This window comes from Culex quinquefasciatus, chromosome 3 (genome assembly GCF_015732765.1).
Source record: "Culex quinquefasciatus strain JHB chromosome 3, VPISU_Cqui_1.0_pri_paternal, whole genome shotgun sequence".
Lineage (NCBI taxonomy): Eukaryota > Metazoa > Arthropoda > Insecta > Diptera > Culicidae > Culex > Culex quinquefasciatus.
Window position 1 is genome coordinate 126,445,409 of NC_051863.1, and position 19,066 is coordinate 126,464,474.

Here is a 19,066-nt window from a genome sequence, read left to right on the forward strand (position 1 = left end):
TCACTTTAATGTATAAAAACTTCAAAATTACTGTGTATAGGATTTTTTTATTTTATTGTTTTGCCAGTATAACATCTAAAACTAACACGAACATCTTCCATTTCAAGCGCCTCAAATTTAATACATTGGGTATGAACAGCTGCTCACCGCCGATTGAATGTTCTGAATCGCGTCCTGAATGTCACCGGTGACCAGATCAGAGCAGATTCGGTTACGCGTTGAAGCGTCTTGTTGGGCAGAACTGATAAATTGTTGCACCATGCTCAAAGCACTCTGAATCGTGCTCATTTCCGAGTAAATGTTCATAAAGTACTGCAAAAATAAAGGATAAGTATTGTATTGAGTTTGCTACAAACGGTAACTAGCACTAACCTGATCGATACACGAGTTGGATGTGGGCTGGCAGATTTGCAGCTGAGCATTGAGTGCCTTAAGATCATTCTTGAACATTTTGATGGTAGACACAATGATTGGGGTGATTTCATTGGCGGTGTTGACCTCTTGTTGAAGGCATGAACCCAATTTGCCGATAGAGCTGGGAATGTTGATCATCTGAGTCACATTTTTGGCAACACAAATGTCCATGTTGAACACTCCGTTCATGGAAGAGCTCAGCGTGTACAACGAGGATGAGTAGGTTTGGATGATCGTGTCAATTGCCTGCTGGAGCGTGCTGGTAAGTTGGGACAGGTCCGTAGATATCTGCATGTTGACCATCTGTTCTCCGGTTTGCAAGGACTGGTTGAAGTACTGAACAGTCGACAAAAATCCTGACAAGCTCATTTGGCTAGCTCCGTAGGCTTTGTTCAATCCAGCATAGGTTACATCCACATAATACCCCAGATCGTTCAGAGTAGCGTTCACCAATGTTCTTCCAGTGTTGAGGGCGGTGTAATAGTTGTTTAGTACGACAGACAACGATTTCAGATTAGTAGCTACGCTGGCTAGTCCTCCGGAACCTACCGAAACGGCAGTGTACAGCGATAAGGCTCCTCCAACGGAAGCCACCAGGAAAACTACGGTCAGCCAACGATTCATTGCTATTCCGTTCGGGTTCTTCGTTTTCAAACTGCAGAAAACAACTGATGCTGCAGAGCGTTTCGGATAAATCTTTTATACTGTCCTGAATGTCATTTCAAAGACATTACCTATCCCACTAGTCAACGAAGCAACACCGAGACAAGAAGAAATTTTCCAGTTTATTTGTACATCGTTAGTGGACTCGTGAGAACATACTTTCGCAACAATTCACTCAACTGATCAGCTGGGTTAACTTTGGAAATGCCTTTACCATTTCTTTCAATGCTTTGTGTTTAATCATCTTCAAAAAATAGGTTTTACCAAAATCGATTACAAATTATGCTGTGTGCTACCAGAAAAGAACAGCTGTTCATTACTAAAGCAAAGGAATTATCTACGACTATAAAAGCTTCAACTTCTCAGACAATCTACATCAGTTGGTACCTTCTCGTAACAGTGTCCTCTCAAGAAGATGAAGTTCATTGCAGTACTCGTTGCTACGGCATGTCTGGTCAGTGGAATCCAGGCTGCTGACACATTATTGGACTTTGTGACCGGAAATATAACCGTTCAGCTCAACACGCTCAACGCCAACGTCCTCACGTTCAACACCTCGCTCACCGCCGGAGATTCTCAGGTTAGACAAGCCTTCAACAGCTGGAACTCGGCCTTGAAGAATGGTGTTGTTGCGATCCAGAACCGATTCCAGAGCTATCCCACGCTCAGCTCGTCCGGACTTGCCAGTGTCCTGAGCACTCTTGGCTCGGTCAGCTACAATCCATTGGCAACGGATCCTTCGCTGTCCAGCTTGAACTCCACAGTCCAGAGCGCTGCTCAACAAACCATCAGCCAGTTAACTATGGCAGTGCAAAACATGACATCGCAGCCCCTGGGAATCTTCTCTGCCAGCTGTTTGCTCAAGTACGGTCCCGCTCTTACAGCGAAGCCAATCTCGCTCAGCCGCTTTGGAGAATGTTTGACGAATGAAACCGCCCGGCTGGCGATCGTTGCCCAGAACGTGTCCAGTGCGTACGCCTCATCAGCGACTTTTGCGCAATCGCTCTTCAGCTTGAGCAGCATCTGTACCGTCCCAACGGTGGCCCAACTTACCCCGTCGGGAGCTTCGCCGTACACTCCTTCAACTCAGTGCATCCAAGCGGTAAGGGTCTCATCATAGGGCGGTACAGAACATTTTGGTTAAACATGAATTCTTTATCTTTCGCAGTACCTTTCCGATATGAGCCAGATCCCAACCTACGTCATGTTTGCCGACAGTGCCCGCTGGTCACAAACTGGGCTGATCTACAGCAGAGTTCAACGCTGCGCCACCTTCGTCCAAGCCGACATACAGGACTCGATCAACCGCGTGCAGAATTCTTTCGGTACGTGTTTGACCACTGGCAAGTAGGTTAGGTATTGTTCTGTCGAAAACAGTATTGTTTCGTAGCAATTTATGAACATTTGAAATAAAATTACAACTGTGTAAAGGAACTACGTTTTTTTTCATAAATTTTTATAAAATTATAAGTTGGGAAGGACAAGTTCGTCTGATACTTTATTGTTATACGATGAAGTTTTAGCCTCGGATAATATTAAAGTACGATCACCTGATTAATGCATTGCACAAAAAAACATGCTCGGAACGAAACTGCAGTTCTTCAAGCTCGACCAACAGTGACGGGAGCAGGATTTGCACAGCTGGACACCGCAGACTGCAAGTTGGAAATTGCATCCTGAATATCACTTTTCACCATTTCCGAACAGATTTTGTTCCTTGCGTAGGCATCTTGTTGGGCACTGCTTACATATTGCTGCACCATGTAAAGCGCATTCCAAAGCTGGCCGAAATCGTTTGAGGCCATCGTGAAGAACTGAAATAATCGGATCGATTGTTAACACTTTTGTAGAATGTTGGTGCAGTTAATAATCACCTGATCGAAGCATGAGCTAGATGTTGGTTGGCAGATTTGCAGTAGGTTGATGTACGCCGTCAGATCCTTCTTGAATAGTTGGATAGTTGAAATGATGGTTGGGGTGATAACGTTTGCAGTGTTAACTTCTTGTTGTAGACACGGACCAAGCTTGCTCAACGAGTTGGGTATTTGAGACATTTGGGTCAGGTTTTTGGCAACACAATTATCTTGAACGTACGATTGATCGTATGAGCTCATCGAGTAAAGCGCCATCTGAAAACTCTGGAAGATGTTATCGATTGCTGCCTGAAGGTTCCAGGTCAAGGTGCTCAGATCTGATGTGATTAGAGAGTTGACGTATGATTCTCCATAACCAAGAGATTGATTGAAGTATGATGCAGTTGACACCATCGACGCGAAGCTTGGTTGCGAAGCTCCGTATGTTTTATTCAACGTAGAAACAGTCACATTGACAAAATATCCCAAATCGTTAAGAGATGCGTTCACCAAGACACGGTTAGCGTCGAACGCGGTGTAATAGTTGTTCATCACGACCGACAGCGACTGCAGGTTGACGGCCATGTTTGCGAGGCCCAAGGAGCCAACCGAAATGGCTGAATACAACGAAAATGTTCCTCCGATGGAAGCCCCCAGGAAGACCACTGTTAACCAACGATTCATGGTTCTGTTTAGATGTCACCCGTTCAAACTGCAATGAACAACTGATGGCATAAAGAACCGCTGAGGAATCTTTTATACTAGCTGAATATGTTACAAATAAACAAATAAATTGAAACTATCACATTCATTCATATTTTGAAAATCCAACACGAAGCGCACATGTTACTCTGACAAAAATAAAAACACATAATGCAACTAGTTGAGTCGGTCGCGTGTCCTTCATCGTTTCAGTAGAAACATTCTGTTAATTCACCTGAATACACAATTGCTTAACCAACGTTAATACTTTCCATTCGCTATCATCAAAAACATTATCGATCGTTGGTATCAAGCATTTTTTTTACAAAATGTCCATCCGATAATTCCAAATGTATATAGAAAATTAACTATTATTGCATCAAGCCATCAAATTTTCCAAAAATAAACGATATAAAAATCACCAATTCGAAAATCCACAAATTCACTCGTTGCAAAAAAAAACAACTTGTGTACTGTTGTGTAGGAAGAATTTTATTGAATTCGTTTCATACTAAACTATAACAATATCCAATGACTGCACCATCGACTTGAGCTCTGCATTGTACCATAAATACACTTGAAATTTTTAGATCTGAGGATACGAGCATCTTTGCACGGTTGATTGCAAGTTCATAATTTGATCCTGAATGTCGGCTCTGACCAAGTCTCCACAAACGCGGTTACGGTTAGCGGCATCCATTTGAATATACATGACATATTGCTGCACGGTATACAGTGCAGTTTGTAAGGTACTCCAATCCATCGAGAGATACGTGAAGAACTGCAATAAGTATTATTAATGTTAAGGAGAAATGGTTTATCAAATCTACTGACCTGATCAAGACATGTTTTAGACGTTGGCTGGCAAATTTTCATTAGGCTAAAGTACGCAATCAGATCGTTCTTTACTTGTTTAATAGTTGCCACAATGGTTGGAGTGATGGCGTTTGCAGTGTTGACCTCTTGCTGCAGACACGGACCCAGCTTGCCCACAGAGTTGGGAATTTGAGACATTTGTGTCATGTTTTTGGCAATGCACTTATCTTCAGTATACGACTGATCGTACGAGCTCATCGTGTACAGCGACATTGAGAAGCTCTGGAAAATGCTGTCAATCAGCTGCTGGACATTACTGGACACTTGAGATAAATCTGACGAAATCATGGAATTAACGGTAAGCTCTCCCATTGAAAGAGTTGAGTTGAACATCGGTGCCATCGACATTATCATTGAAAGCGGTGGTTGCGTAGCTCCATAAGTTTTGTTCAACGCAGAAACAGTCACGTTGACATAATATCCCAAATCGTTCAAAGATGCGTTCACCAAAGTCCGGTCAGTGTTGAGGGCGTTGTAGTAGTTGTTCACCACGACCGAGAGCGACTGCAGGTTGGTGGCCATGTTGGCGAGGCCCGTGGAACCAACCGAAATGGCCGAGTATAACGAGAATGCTCCTCCGGCGGAAGCCACCAGGAAGGCCACTGTAAGCCAACGATTCATGGTTTCGGCGTTCGGGTACTTCGTGTTCAAACAGCAGAAAACAACTGATGATTGGGAAGTGCTATTTTGATCATTTTTATATCAATTCGTGAGATGATACCTCGTTTGCAGACTTTTGCGAATTTCCTACAATGGAATTTACTCAAAATATATGAAGAACTCTTTTTGTTTAAAAACCCCATTTGAAATGAGTTGACAACATTATAACATTATAGCTTATCAAAGTGCACCCAAAGGAAAAATATATCTCAAAATCTGCAACAGTGGATTTGTTGCAGAAAATGTCATATTTTATAACATTTTTTGCAGCAAGCCCCTAGATCATTTTTGCCCGCGTGTAAACATTTCAGCGATCTGCAGTTCTCACCAACACATACAGGGTGTTTGGTTCATGGATGCGGATACTTGCTGGTCCCCTAGAGGACCCCGAAACATGAAAAAAAGTCTTCTACGGCATGGTCGAATTCTCATCCTAAACCGAGTTAAATAGAATTTACTGTTTTGAGGAGTTTCTACACTAAAATCGATTTATCTCATGATTGTGATCACGAAAAGCTTCGCTTCTGAATTCATGCGAAAGCTGAGAAAATTTCACGATAAAAATGATTTTGAAATTTTTAAACTTTACTTAAGTCTGCCTACAGAGCCTTTACATTTTTTTCTTGCCCTGGTGTTGTTAGTTTTTTGCATTTATTTTGCGTAAATGGCAGGTAAATGGTTTGTTTTATGTATCAAAACGATGCTCCTAGATCCCCTCTACAAATCTCTCTAAATAACCATTTCCCGATTTCTTTTCCTAAAGCCGCTATTTTAATTTTATTGGTGAAAAAAATCGAAGCCAGAAAACCTGAAATGGTATCTTAATAAATCAAACCGACGCCTGTCAGAGCATCGCGCAAAGCATACTTGATCGACGCGCGCGCCGCATGTTTGCTGGAAGGAGGGTGACAGTAAGAAAACAAACCACGTGTGCCCATTGCATTGTGGAAAAAGTTCGTTTTGAATTGTTTCATTACCGGAGGTATTTTGTCTCGCGTTCTTTTGGCAAACAGGTAAAAACAAAAGTTAAGGGACGACTATTTAAAGGAAAGAAGGTGTTAGTTATTAAAATGAGTTAAGATGCAATAATGGCGGCATATGATCTCGTTGAAGGATTTCACTGTTGTTCAGTGTGCTGATCGTTTGACCCACAATAAATAATTAAGCTGATTAAATCAAACATTTAAAACAAGCCCATTGACAATGCAAGTAAAAGTTTAGTTAGCAGGAAGAAGATACTTTGCTTTTAGAGTTCTACTTTTTTTACATTACAAAAGGATAAGTTGAATTGTTTAAATCCAAGATGTATCTAAGTTATTTCTTGTGTACATAGGATAATAGCATACATTTCCATCAAGCACCAAATGTTGGCATATCAACACCCTTTTGTTTATTTAAAACTTTTGAAAAGCATTTTGATTGAATAGCTCAATCAAGACCTAATTCGGAATGTGATCATAATTTGATAAAAATGTAAAATCAGCCAATTTAATAGAAAGAGTTTCTTACCTCTGTGCTCTAATCATAACATGTTAAAAATCGTTTTATGATGGATTTTTGTTTATTAACGTGAATTGATATTTTCGATCATTTTCAAACATTGCAATTCGTTTTGAAGTACATAAAAAAATGCACGCTTAGAATAACAAAACTTCTTAAGAAACCTGAAAAACTTTTGCTAGAATAAACACTGATTTAGTTATTTAAGGAAGTGTTTATTTATTTAATTTATTCATGATAAACTAGCATGCATGAATTCTTATCGAATTAAAAATTCTTGCACTAAAATCTATTGTATCCAATAGGTGGATTTGAAATGTTTTTGGTAAATAAAAATAAATCTTCCTCGGTTTCCTTGTAGGGAACTCCATTGAAGAATATCAGAGCAGACATTCACAAAAAAACCAACTACCGTCATCTGGGGTGACATCCGAGCATGGGTAAATAAAAAGGAAATGCCTAACTATACCTTTCTCTGTTATCAATACCAAATTTTGGTATTCCTGAATTTTTCTTTAGATCATACAAGAGCACAATTTGGTATCATACCAATTTAAGGTATTGTTTTGATATTGCAAAATTGCAGAATTTTCAATGACCGAAAACCACATTTTGTTATTATTTTGGTATTTACGTATTTTATCAATTTCTTCTGAAAATATGGGAAAATGTTGACCAATTTTGACGTGGTCATTAATTTTGCTTTAAAGATGTCTCAAATCGAAAACCGAAAAAAAAGGAAAATTGCAAACTTGATTTTAAATTTTTTTAGAATACCCCCTAAAGAAATGACCTGAAATTGTGAAAAAAAATTCTTAGTCAGGATACCACATTTTGGTATTATTTTGGTATTACAGATTTTTATCAATTTCTTCAGAAACTATGGAAAAATTTTGATCAATTTTAACAATGTCTAAAGGTGCGCTAACATGACTTGAAAACCAAAATGTTAAAAATGATTTTGAATTTTTGAAGATTGAACCATTTATCAAAATAGAAATCATTGAAATGTATCTAAGTCGGGATAAAAATACTCAACTCAATAATCAACGAGTCAATCGATTTTATTATTGAATTTTGGTGACTGGAATCCAATTTCATTTTAATAACATTCATTAATCAATCTTGTTATTTCTCAGAAGCTTCAAGAGCTTCAAGGATAATCCGTTCATCAATGACAAATGTATTCGATTTGGCGAAGAATATCACTGAGAACAACATGGAATCATCAGGCGAGTAGATTTTGCTGTTGCATGTGGAGCATTTGATATCATTTCCGTTTGCAACTGTTGCACTAAAATTACATGAAAATACCAAATTTTGGTATTACTTTTGCAAATTACAGCGACCAAAATGTGCCCTTGGTAGCCCAGTAATAGATGGTAAAATACCATGAAATCATGTGTGTGAAAGACCACAAGAATACCAAATCTGATGTTCCATGGGCGAGGAATACCAACAATTTTTATTCCAAGTAATACCAAAATTTGGTATTCCTGTGTTATTACCTCTGCTAGAGATGGGTCTGAGGGTGAGATTGGGTCATACAAATTTCTGCATTTTTGTATGATCCAATTCCTTCATCAGACCCAATGTCACCCTGATGACGGAAATGATATCACATTGCTCCACATGCAACAGCAAAATCTTCCCACCTGATGATTCCATGTTTTCTTAGTGATATTCTTCACCACATCGAATACATTTGTCATTGATGAACGGCTTATCCTTGAAGTTCATGAAGCTTCTGAAAATAACAAGTTTGAAAAATAAGTGTTATTAAATGAAACTGAATTCAAGTTCACCAAATTGATAAAAGTATCAATTGACTCGTTAATCAAAAAATGTCTATTCCAAAAATAATAATAAAAGTAAAAATCATAATAATAAAATAAAAATTAATCAAAACAGAAAATAAAAACCCATGCCATTTTTCTATACGCAACTTTACAAAAAAATCACAATTTATCGTGATTTCACAAAATAGTTGCCTCTCCGTCACGAGTTACTGAAAATGTACCTCGGATTCGTGATACCTAAAAGATGATTAAATGATTAAATGATTAAATGATTAAATGATTAAATGATTAAATGATTAAATGATTAAATGATTAAATGATTAAATGATTAAATGATTAAATGATTAAATGATCAAATGATTAAATGATTAAATGATTAAATGATTAAATGATTAAATGATTAAATGATTAAATGATTAAATGATTAAATGATTAAATGATTAAATGATTAAATGATTAAATGATTAAATGATTAAATGATTAAATGATTAAATGATTAAATGATTAAATAATTAAATGATTAAATGATTAAATGATTAAATGATTAAATGATTAAATGATTAAATGATTAAATGATTAAATGATTAAATGATTAAATGATTAAATGATTAAATGATTAAATGATTAAATGATTAAATGATTAAATGATTAAATGATTAAATGATTAAATGATTAAATGATTAAATGATTAAATGATTAAATGATTAAATGATTAAATGATTTAATGATTAAATGATTAAATGATTAAATGATTAAATGATAAAATGATAAAATGATCAAATGATTAAATGATTAAATGATTAAATGATTAAATAATTAAATGATTAAATGATTAAATGATTAAATGATTAAATGATTAAATGATTAAATGAATAAATGCTTAAATGATTAAATGATTAAATGATTAAATGATTAAATGATTAAATGATTAAATGATTAAATGATTAAATGATTAAATGATTAAATGATTAAATTCTTAAATTCTTAAATTCTTAAATTCTTAAATTCTTAAATTCTTTAATTCTTAAATTCTTAAATTCTTAAATTCTTAAATTCTTAAATTCTTAAATTCTTAAATTCTTAAATTCTTAAATTCTTAAATTCTTAAATTCTTAAATTCTTAAATTCTTAAATTCTTAAATTCTTAAATTCTTAAATTCTTAAATTCTTAAATTCTTAAATTCTTAAATTCTTAATTCTTAAATTCTTAAATTCTTAAATTCTTAAATTCTTAAATTCTTAAATTCTTAATTCTTAAATTCTTAAATTCTTAAATTCTTAAATTCTTAAATTCTTAAATTCTTAATTCTTAAATTCTTAAATTAAATTCTTAATTCTTAAATTCTTAAATTCTTAAATTCTTAAATTAAATTCTTAAATTCTTAAATTCTTAATTCTTAAATTCTTAAATTCTTAAATTCTTAAATTCTTAAATTCTTAATTCTTAAATTCTTAAATTCTTAAATTCTTAAATTCTTAAATTCTTAAATTCTTAAATTCTTAAATTCTTAAATTCTTAAATTCTTAAATTCTTAAATTCTTAATTCTTAATTCTTAAATTCTTAAATTCTTAAATTCAAGATTCTAAGAATCTTAAGATTCTTAAGATTCTTAGAATTCTAAGAATCTTAAGAATTCTTAGAATTCTTAAATTCTTAGAATTCTTAGAATTTTAGAATTCTTAGAATTTAAGAATTCTAAGAATTTAAGAATTTAAGAATTTAAGAATTTAAGAATTTAAGAATTTAAGAATTTAAGAATTTAAGAATTTAAAATTTAAGAATTTAAGAATTTAAGAATTTAAGAATTTAAGAATTTAAGAATTTAAGAATTTAAGAATTTAAGAATTTAAGAATTTAAGAATTTAAGAATTTAAGAATTTAAGAATTTAAGAATTTAAGAATTTAAGAATTTAAGAATTTAAGAATTTAAGAATTTAAGAATTTAAGAATTTAGAATTTAAGAATTTAAGAATTTAAGAATTTAAGAATTTAAGAATTTAAGAATTTAAGAATTTAAGAATTTAAGAATTTAAGAATTTAAGAATTTAAGAATTTAAGAATTTAAGAATTTAAGAATTTAAGAATTTAAGAATTTAAGAATTTAAGAATTTAAGAATTTAAGAATTTAAGAATTTAAGAATTTAATCATTTAATCATTTAATCATTTAATCATTTAATCATTTAATCATTTAATCATTTAATCATTTAATCATTTAATCATTTAATCATTTAATCATTTAAGCATTTATTCATTTAATCATTTAATCATTTAATCATTTAATCATTTAATCATTTAATTATTTAATCATTTAATCATTTAATCATTTAATCATTTGATCATTTTATCATTTTATCATTTAATCATTTAATCATTTAATCATTTAATCATTAAATCATTTAATCATTTAATCATTTAATCATTTAATCATTTAATCATTTAATCATTTAATCATTTAATCATTTAATCATTTAATCATTTAATCATTTAATCATTTAATCATTTAATCATTTAATCATTTAATCATTTAATCATTTAATCATTTAATCATTTAATCATTTAATCATTTAATCATTTAATCATTTAATCATTTAATTATTTAATCATTTAATCATTTAATCATTTAATCATTTAATCATTTAATCATTTAATCATTTAATCATTTAATCATTTAATCATTTAATCATTTAATCATTTAATCATTTAATCATTTAATCATTTAATCATTTAATCATTTAATCATTTAATCATTTAATCATTTGATCATTTAATCATTTAATCATTTAATCATTTAATCATTTAATCATTTAATCATTTAATCATTTAATCATTTAATCATTTAATCATTTAATCATTTAATCATTTAATCATTTAATCATCTTTTAGGTATCACGAATCCGAGGTACATTTTCAGTAACTCGTGACGGAGAGGCAACTATTTTTGTGAAATCACGATAAATTGTGATTTTTTTGTAAAGTTGCGTATAGAAAAATGGCATGGGTTTTTATTTTCTGTTTTGATTAATTTTTATTTTTATTATTATGATTTTTACTTTATTATTATTTTTTGGAATAGACATTTTTTTGATTAACGAGTCAATTGATACTTTTATCAATTTGGTGAACTTGAATTCAGTTTCATTTTAATAACACTTATTTTTCAAACTTGTTATTTTCAGAAGCTTCATGAACTTCAAGGATAAGCCGTTCATCAATGACAAATGTATTCGATGTGGTGAAGAATATCACTAAGAAAACATGGAATCATCAGGTGGGAAGATTTTGCTGTTGCATGTGGAGCAATGTGATATCATTTCCGTCATCAGGGGTGACATTGGGTCTGGATGAAGGAATTGGATCATACAAAAATGCAGAAATTTGTATGACCCAATCTCACCCTCAGACCCAATCTCTAGCAGAGGTAAATAACACAGGAATACCAAATTTTGGTATTACTTGGAATAAAAATTGTTGGTATTCCTCGCCCATGGAACATCAGATTTTGGTATTCTTGTGGTCTTTCACACACATGATTTCATGGTATTTTACCATCTATTACTGGGCTACCAAGGGCACATTTTGGTCGCTGTAATTTGCAAAAGTAATACCAAAATTTGGTATTTTCATGTAATTTTAGTGCAACAGTTGCAAACGGAAATGATATCAAATGCTCCACATGCAACAGCAAAATCTACTCGCCTGATGATTCCATGTTGTTCTCAGTGATATTCTTCGCCAAATCGAATACATTTGTCATTGATGAACGGATTATCCTTGAAGCTCTTGAAGCTTCTGAGAAATAACAAGATTGATTAATGAATGTTATTAAAATGAAATTGGATTCCAGTCACCAAAAATTCAATAATAAAATCGATTGACTCGTTGATTATTGAGTTGAGTATTTTTTTTTATCCCGACTTAGATACATTTCAATGATTTCTATTTTGATAAATGGTTCAATCTTCAAAAAATTCAAAAATCATTTTTAACATTTTTGGTTTTCAAGTCATGTTAGCGCACCTTTTAGACATTGTTAAAATTGATCAAAATTTTTCCATAGTTTCTGAAGAAATTGATAAAAATCTGTAATACCAAAATAATACCAAAATGTGGTATCCTGACTAAGAATTTTTTTTCACAATTTCAGGTCATTTCTTTAGGGGGTATTCTAAAAAAAATTAAAATCAAGTTTGCAATTTTCCTTTTTTTTCGGTTTTCGATTTGAGACATCTTTTTAAAGCAAAATTAATGACCACGTCAAAATTGGTCAACATTTTCCCATATTTTCAGAAGAAATTGATAAAATACGTAAATACCAAAATAATAACAAAATGTGGTTTTCGGTCATTGAAAAATTCTGCAATTTTGCAATATCAAAACAATACCTTAAATTGGTATGATACCAAATTGTGCTCTTGTATGATCTAAAGAAAAAAATTCAGGAATACCAAAATTTGGTATTGATAACAGAGAAAGGTATAGTTAGGCATTTCCTTTTTTTATTTACCCATGCTCGGGATGTCACCCCAGATGACGGTAGTTGGTTTTTTTTTGTGAATGTCTGCTCTGATATTCTTCAATGGAGTTCCCTACAAGGAAACCGAGGAAGATTTATTTTTATTTACCAAAAACATTTCAAATCCACCTATTGGATACAATAGATTTTAGTGCAAGAATTTTTAATTCGATAAGAATTCATGCATGCTAGTTTATCATGAATAAATTAAATAAATAAACACTTCCTTAAATAACTAAATCAGTGTTTATTCTAGCAAAAGTTTTTCAGGTTTCTTAAGAAGTTTTGTTATTCTAAGCGTGCATTTTTTTATGTACTTCAAAACGAATTGCAATGTTTGAAAATGATCGAAAATATCAATTCACGTTAATAAACAAAAATCCATCATAAAACGATTTTTAACATGTTATGATTAGAGCACAGAGGTAAGAAACTCTTTCTATTAAATTGGCTGATTTTACATTTTTATCAAATTATGATCACATTCCGAATTAGGTCTTGATTGAGCTATTCAATCAAAAATGCTTTTCAAAAGTTTTAAATAAACAAAAGGGTGTTGATATGCCAACATTTGGTGCTTGATGGAAATGTATGCTATTATCCTATGTACACAAGAAATAACTTAGATACATCTTGGATTTAAACAATTCAACTTATCCTTTTGTAATGTAAAAAAAGTAGAACTCTAAAAAGCAAAGTATCTTCTTCCTGCTAACTAAACTTTTACTTGCATTGTCAATGGGCTTGTTTTAAATGTTTGATTTAATCAGCTTAATTATTTATTGTGGGTCAAACGATCAGCACACTGAACAACAGTGGAAATCCTTCAACGAGATCATATGCCGCCATTATTGCATCTTAACTCATTTTAATAACTAACACCTTCTTTCCTTTAAATAGTCGTCCCTTAACTTTTGTTTTTACCTGTTTGCCAAAAGAACGCGAGACAAAATACCTCCGGTAATGAAACAATTCAAAAACGAACTTTTTCCACAATGCAATGGGCACACGTGGTTTGTTTTCTTACTGTCACCCTCCTTCCAGCAAACATGCGGCGCGCGCGTCGATCAAGTATGCTTTGCGCGATGCTCTGACAGGCGTCGGTTTGATTTATTAAGATACCATTTCAGGTTTTCTGGCTTCGATTTTTTCACCAATAAAATTAAAATAGCGGCTTTAGAAAAGAAATCGGGAAATGGTTATTTAGAGATTTGTAGAGGGGATCTAGGAGCATCGTTTTGATACATAAAACAAACCATTTACCTGCCATTTACGCAAAATAAATGCAAAAACTAACAACACCAGGGCAAGAAAAAATGTAAAGGCTCTGTAGGCAGACTTAAGTAAAGTTTAAAAATTTCAAAATCATTTTTATCGTGAAATTTTCTCAGCTTTCGCATGAATTCAGAAGCGAAGCTTTTCGTGATCACAATCATGAGATAAATCGATTTTAGTGTAGAAACTCCTCAAAACAGTAAATTCTATTTAACTCGGTTTAGGATGAGAATTCGACCATGCCGTAGAAGACTTTTTTTCATGTTTCGGGGTCCTCTAGGGGACCAGCAAGTATCCGCATCCATGAACCAAACACCCTGTATAACGCTAGCCCGTCTCCGAGCAACACTCCAAATAGAAGCATATGTTGGTGATCTTTCACTTACTTTTCATCAAGCGTCCATGGCGCGGTGGTAGCGTGTCGGATCAATAACCAAGAAGTTAGTGGTTCAATCCTCGTTCTGTTAAGGGTTTTTTTTTGAAAAATACAACCAAAAAGCCGTCGGTAATGTCGATAATTGTCGGTAACGGGCAAAAATGTCATACCCCTATATGGCAAAAAATGCATGAGGACAGTTTTCATGCAGATTCTGATATACTTTCATGCCGCCATGCATCACAATCATGCGACTGCCAGTTGGGTGTGTTAATTGTTCTAGAATAGATTCAGAAAATGGATGTGCATGAGGATAAAATTACCTACCGTACACTCAGCAATTCTCTACCAAAACCGGAAATTGATTTTATTTGTAATTTTTGATTTGGCTCAAACTTTGTGGGGGCCTTCCCTATGACCAAAGAAGCCATTTTGCATCATTAGTTTGTCCATACAAATTTGGCAGCTGTTCATACAAAAATGGTACGTAAATATTAGAAAATCTGTAACTTTTGAAGGAATTTTTTGATCAATTTGGTGTCTTCGGCAAAGTTGTAGTTATTGTTAAGGACTATTTAGAAAAAAATAGGTACACGGAAAAAAAATTCCCGATTTTTTTGTTAACTTTTTTTCACAAAAACTCAAATTCCCAAAATACGTATTTTTTGATTTTCGAGATTTTTTGATATGTTTTAGGGGACAAAAATCCGCAACTTTTGAGCTATACAGAAACATGTATGTATGTATGTATGTATGATCCCCATACCCGCAGGCAACTTGGTCCTGGAACACATGTGAGCGCTAGGTGAACAATTCGATCATCTTTTACTCCGTAATCTGTACACCCACGTGCATAAATTTTTTTGCATGAATTTTAGTGCTACAAATACCGGCGCATAGAACAAAATGGTTTCCCTCTTCCCTCCCCAAGTGCCGGAAATCTGTAGCGGGTGTAGGGACACTTCGCATAGACGCCCTTGCTCCCATCACGTCACTGAGGGTATGGAGCGACGAGAAATTAATAAGCATGCCCCCCCAGTCGAACCTTCATTAGAGAAGATGGCAATCCACAACTCACAGCGAACGACCAAGGGAACACCCTACCGCGTATATAGTAAATTGGCGTGGTTAGTCTTAAATGGAATGTATGAATGTTAGAATGAGTGACAGTGTATTTTGATATAAGAAAAGGAGCGATCTCACCAAATCGGGAATCTTCAACTCCGGCATCATCGGTCTTGAAATGTCACTTGAATCTTCTTGGAATTCTGTTATTTGCTGAACTACCGGCAACCAAATTGGTACGGAACCAAAACAGCAAGCAACTTCCTGGATTCCGGTGAAATCTTGAGGGACAAGTCAGGTGTTGGTGAAAGTAACCTATCCTGGCCTGGCTGATAATCTTGAAAATCAGGACTGGAACCACACGACGTTTTAACCGATGGTAACTTAGTGGTGTGCACCAGCTGCTGCTTATCCGCCGATATTGTCCACAATCGCCATCTCCTGGGCGTCACGAGCAGGGATGGTATTTTCTCGTTTCCTCGCCGATGGCGAGGGCTTTTAGATATCGTCCCTCGCTCAAATCATCAAATTTTCGGCGTTCTTCCAAAACTGCATCAAGAGAGCGAAGCGAAAACGACGCCGATGAAATAGCGAGCAACGAACAAACCGATGCGTAAGACGGAAAAAAATCTCTCACACAGCCAGTCCCCTCGCTCAAAAGCAAGAGAAAGAGCAATCGTGAAATTCTCTCGCCCGTAAGCCCTGTAGAAATGAGTTCATTTGTGTGCGTGAGCTCCAGTGTATGTATACAGCAATTTCGTGTGCGTGCCTCTCCGGTTGGAACGATAGTTCCATCGGAGCCAGCGAGAGTGTATTTCTCGTCGATGTGATGGGCTTTCGATATTCGCGATAGCAAGTCGACCATCACTCGGCTGCGAAAGAGAAGAGAAATTTTAAGAGACGAGGAACGCACCGAAATATGCATCAATGATAGTTCGATGATGATGGTTTACCTACCCTGGTCACGAGGATCTTCCACTGCTATCGCTATCACTGGCTACCAGCAGTATTACCGGCTAAATATCCTTATTTTCTCTAACTTTGTATTTTTAATCCAATATTTTTGGACCTCTGGTTGTTGAGATAAAACGGCTTAAAGAAAAAGAAACACGAAACCACCCAAACAGCCCACGATTTTCTAATGACGATATCTCCGCAATTAATGGTTCAATTTTCAATGCTAATACATGAAACATTCGTGAAATTTTCCGATCTTTTCGAAAAAAATATTTTGAAAAAAATTAAATCAAGACTAACATTTTAAAAGGGCCAGACATTGAATATTACGCCCATTTAAAATGCTAGTCTTGATTTAAAAATTTTCAAGATATTTTTTTCGAAAAGATCGGAAAATTTCACGAATGTTTCATGTACTAACATTGAAAATCGGACCATTAGTTGCTGAGATATTGACATTAGAAAATGGAGTGTTGTTTGGGTGAGAATTAGAAAATTTCAATTTTCTTGTTTCTTTTTTTTTAAGCCGCTGTATCTCAGCAACCAGAGGTCCAATCTTCGATGTCTCTTAGACAATTTTATAGCAAATTTTCTGAACTTTTCAAAAAAAAAATATTTTCAGAAAAGATCACTCATGGTCACTATTTTTAAAAATCGAAAAACTGCAAATATTTCGCTGAAATCAATCTTTCGGTGGCTATATATTGAAAACGGGGCCCTTTATAAAAAAAATCTGTAAAGTAATTTTCGATTGCAAATTCAATTTTGCTTAAAAAAGTTAGGTTAAACAAATTTTATGTATGAAATTTCGATTTTTTCCAAAAATCACCGGATTTTTGTCCTCTAAAACATATCAAAAAATCTCGAAAATCAAAAAATACGTATTTTTGGGAATTTGAGTTTTTGTGAAAAAAAAGTTAATAAAAAAATCGGGAAATTTTTTTTCCCGTGTACCTATTTTTTTTCTAAATAGTCCTTAACAATACCTACAACTTTGCCGAAGACACCAAATTGATCAAAAAATTCCTTCAAAAGTTACAGATTTTCGAATATTTACGTACCATTTTTGTATGAACAGCTGCCAAATTTGTATGGAAATTTATATGGACAAACTAATGATGCAAAATGGCTTCTTTGGTCATAGGGAAGGCCCCCACAAAGTTTGAGCCAAATCAAAAAATACAAAAAATACAAATGGTCGAAATCGGCCGGTTTTGTAGAGAATTGCTCACACTGTAATAATTTTACAGCAATTTTAAAAACATGGTTTTGCTCCAAATGGAATCAGATTTAGGGATTCCAAGGATGAAATATTTAGACTTCTTATTTTTAACTGACGATTAGCCCGAGTAAACGTCATTATTTTCATAAAGGAGAATGGGCGGATTTGGTCCAAGGATGTACACGAACGGGAGAAACTTTATTCGAAAGATCTCGCCGAGACATAAAAAAAGTCTTGTCGACGAACTCTCTAAACCCCGGGGTTCAAAAGTTACAAGTTTTTGAAGTTTGAGTATTTTGGGTTGAAATGTACAAAAAATCTTATTTTTGCTATTTCTAAAATCACTCATAAAATCTTTATTTTATTATGGATTTCGATCATTTTGATTTCATTCGACGCGTATCACCAAAAACTATAAGTTCTGATATGTTTTAGCATGATTGAAACATGACTTCTCTTGTCTTTACATACACTCAAAGTAAAAAGTATCCTTTTTTCAAGTTCACCCGTCGTCACCCTTTAAAAGGGTATCGAAAATGTACTGAATTTGACATACCCTTTTAAAAGGGTGATGCCGGGTGAACTTTAAAAAAGGATAGAAAGTATCCTTTTTGAGGATTGAAAGTACCCTTTTGAGGGATACTTCTGACTTTGAGTGTACGTTTGAACCGTTTGTGCAATAGGCTTACCATAGAAACAAGTCGAAACTTGAAGATTTTGAAAACGGATCCTACCCAGACTGCTTCAGTTAGCATGGAAGGCTTCAGTGCATTGTTGTAACAACTTATTGAAATGTTCTGGGTCGTCCAAGAACTCCTTGGAGTTAAGACCGGTGGGTCTACCGCCGTAACAAGCAAGAGGTCAGTGATTTGTTACTACTGATAATAACCGCATAGCTTCAGTGAGTATGGTAAACTACTTTGTTAATGTTTGGAAATGTCCAGGATCATACTAGTACACTCTGTAGTTAAGATCTGTGGGTCTACTACCGTAACTAGCAAGATATCGACCGATATTGCCTACGAATCATACCCGCATAGCTTCAGAGTAGGTTAGACTACTTTGTAAATCTGGATGTAAATCTGGGTTATCTGGAATCACCTAAGGACTCCCTGGAGTTATAATCTGTGGCTGTTAACTCCAGTGAGTCCTGGGATGACCCAAGACATTGAAAAAGCAGTCTACCAC

General features: G+C 34.1%; 3 protein-coding genes across 3 annotated transcripts; all 3 read right to left on the minus strand.

Moving 5' to 3' along the window:
* Positions 1 to 117: 117 nt before the first annotated feature.
* On the minus strand, positions 118 to 1,053 carry LOC6043345. The gene is made up of 2 exons (XM_038265209.1): positions 373 to 1,053; positions 118 to 312 (listed from the first exon to the last, which is right to left on the minus strand). The coding sequence occupies exons 1-2, from the start codon at positions 1,036 to 1,038 to the stop codon at positions 118 to 120; spliced, it is 861 nt and encodes a 286-aa protein (XP_038121137.1). The 5' UTR covers positions 1,039 to 1,053.
* A 1,514-nt stretch (positions 1,054 to 2,567) lies between these two features.
* Positions 2,568 to 3,307, minus strand: LOC6043349. Its single transcript, XM_001870912.2, has 2 exons — positions 2,952 to 3,307; positions 2,568 to 2,891 (listed from the first exon to the last, which is right to left on the minus strand). The coding sequence occupies exons 1-2, from the start codon at positions 3,204 to 3,206 to the stop codon at positions 2,679 to 2,681; spliced, it is 468 nt and encodes a 155-aa protein (XP_001870947.2). The 5' UTR covers positions 3,207 to 3,307; the 3' UTR covers positions 2,568 to 2,678.
* An 843-nt stretch (positions 3,308 to 4,150) lies between these two features.
* On the minus strand, positions 4,151 to 5,162 carry LOC119769808. The gene is made up of 2 exons (XM_038263471.1): positions 4,467 to 5,162; positions 4,151 to 4,413 (listed from the first exon to the last, which is right to left on the minus strand). The coding sequence occupies exons 1-2, from the start codon at positions 5,127 to 5,129 to the stop codon at positions 4,219 to 4,221; spliced, it is 858 nt and encodes a 285-aa protein (XP_038119399.1). The 5' UTR covers positions 5,130 to 5,162; the 3' UTR covers positions 4,151 to 4,218.
* Positions 5,163 to 19,066: the final 13,904 nt, after the last annotated feature.

Excerpts from the sequence above, each read along its gene's own strand:
- LOC6043349 (XM_001870912.2), bottom strand. The coding sequence starts at position 3,206 with ATGGCGCTTTACTCGATGAGCTCATACGATCAATCGTACGTTCAAGAT. Across the intron at positions 2,892-2,951 it reads CTAGCTCATGCTTCGATCAG|TTCTTCACGATGGCCTCAAA; the intron begins GTGATTATTAAC and ends CGATTATTTCAG.
- LOC6043345 (XM_038265209.1), bottom strand. The coding sequence starts at position 1,038 with ATGAATCGTTGGCTGACCGTAGTTTTCCTGGTGGCTTCCGTTGGAGGA. Across the intron at positions 313-372 it reads CCAACTCGTGTATCGATCAG|TACTTTATGAACATTTACTC; the intron begins GTTAGTGCTAGT and ends TTATTTTTGCAG.
- LOC119769808 (XM_038263471.1), bottom strand. The coding sequence starts at position 5,129 with ATGAATCGTTGGCTTACAGTGGCCTTCCTGGTGGCTTCCGCCGGAGGA. Across the intron at positions 4,414-4,466 it reads CTAAAACATGTCTTGATCAG|TTCTTCACGTATCTCTCGAT; the intron begins GTCAGTAGATTT and ends TACTTATTGCAG.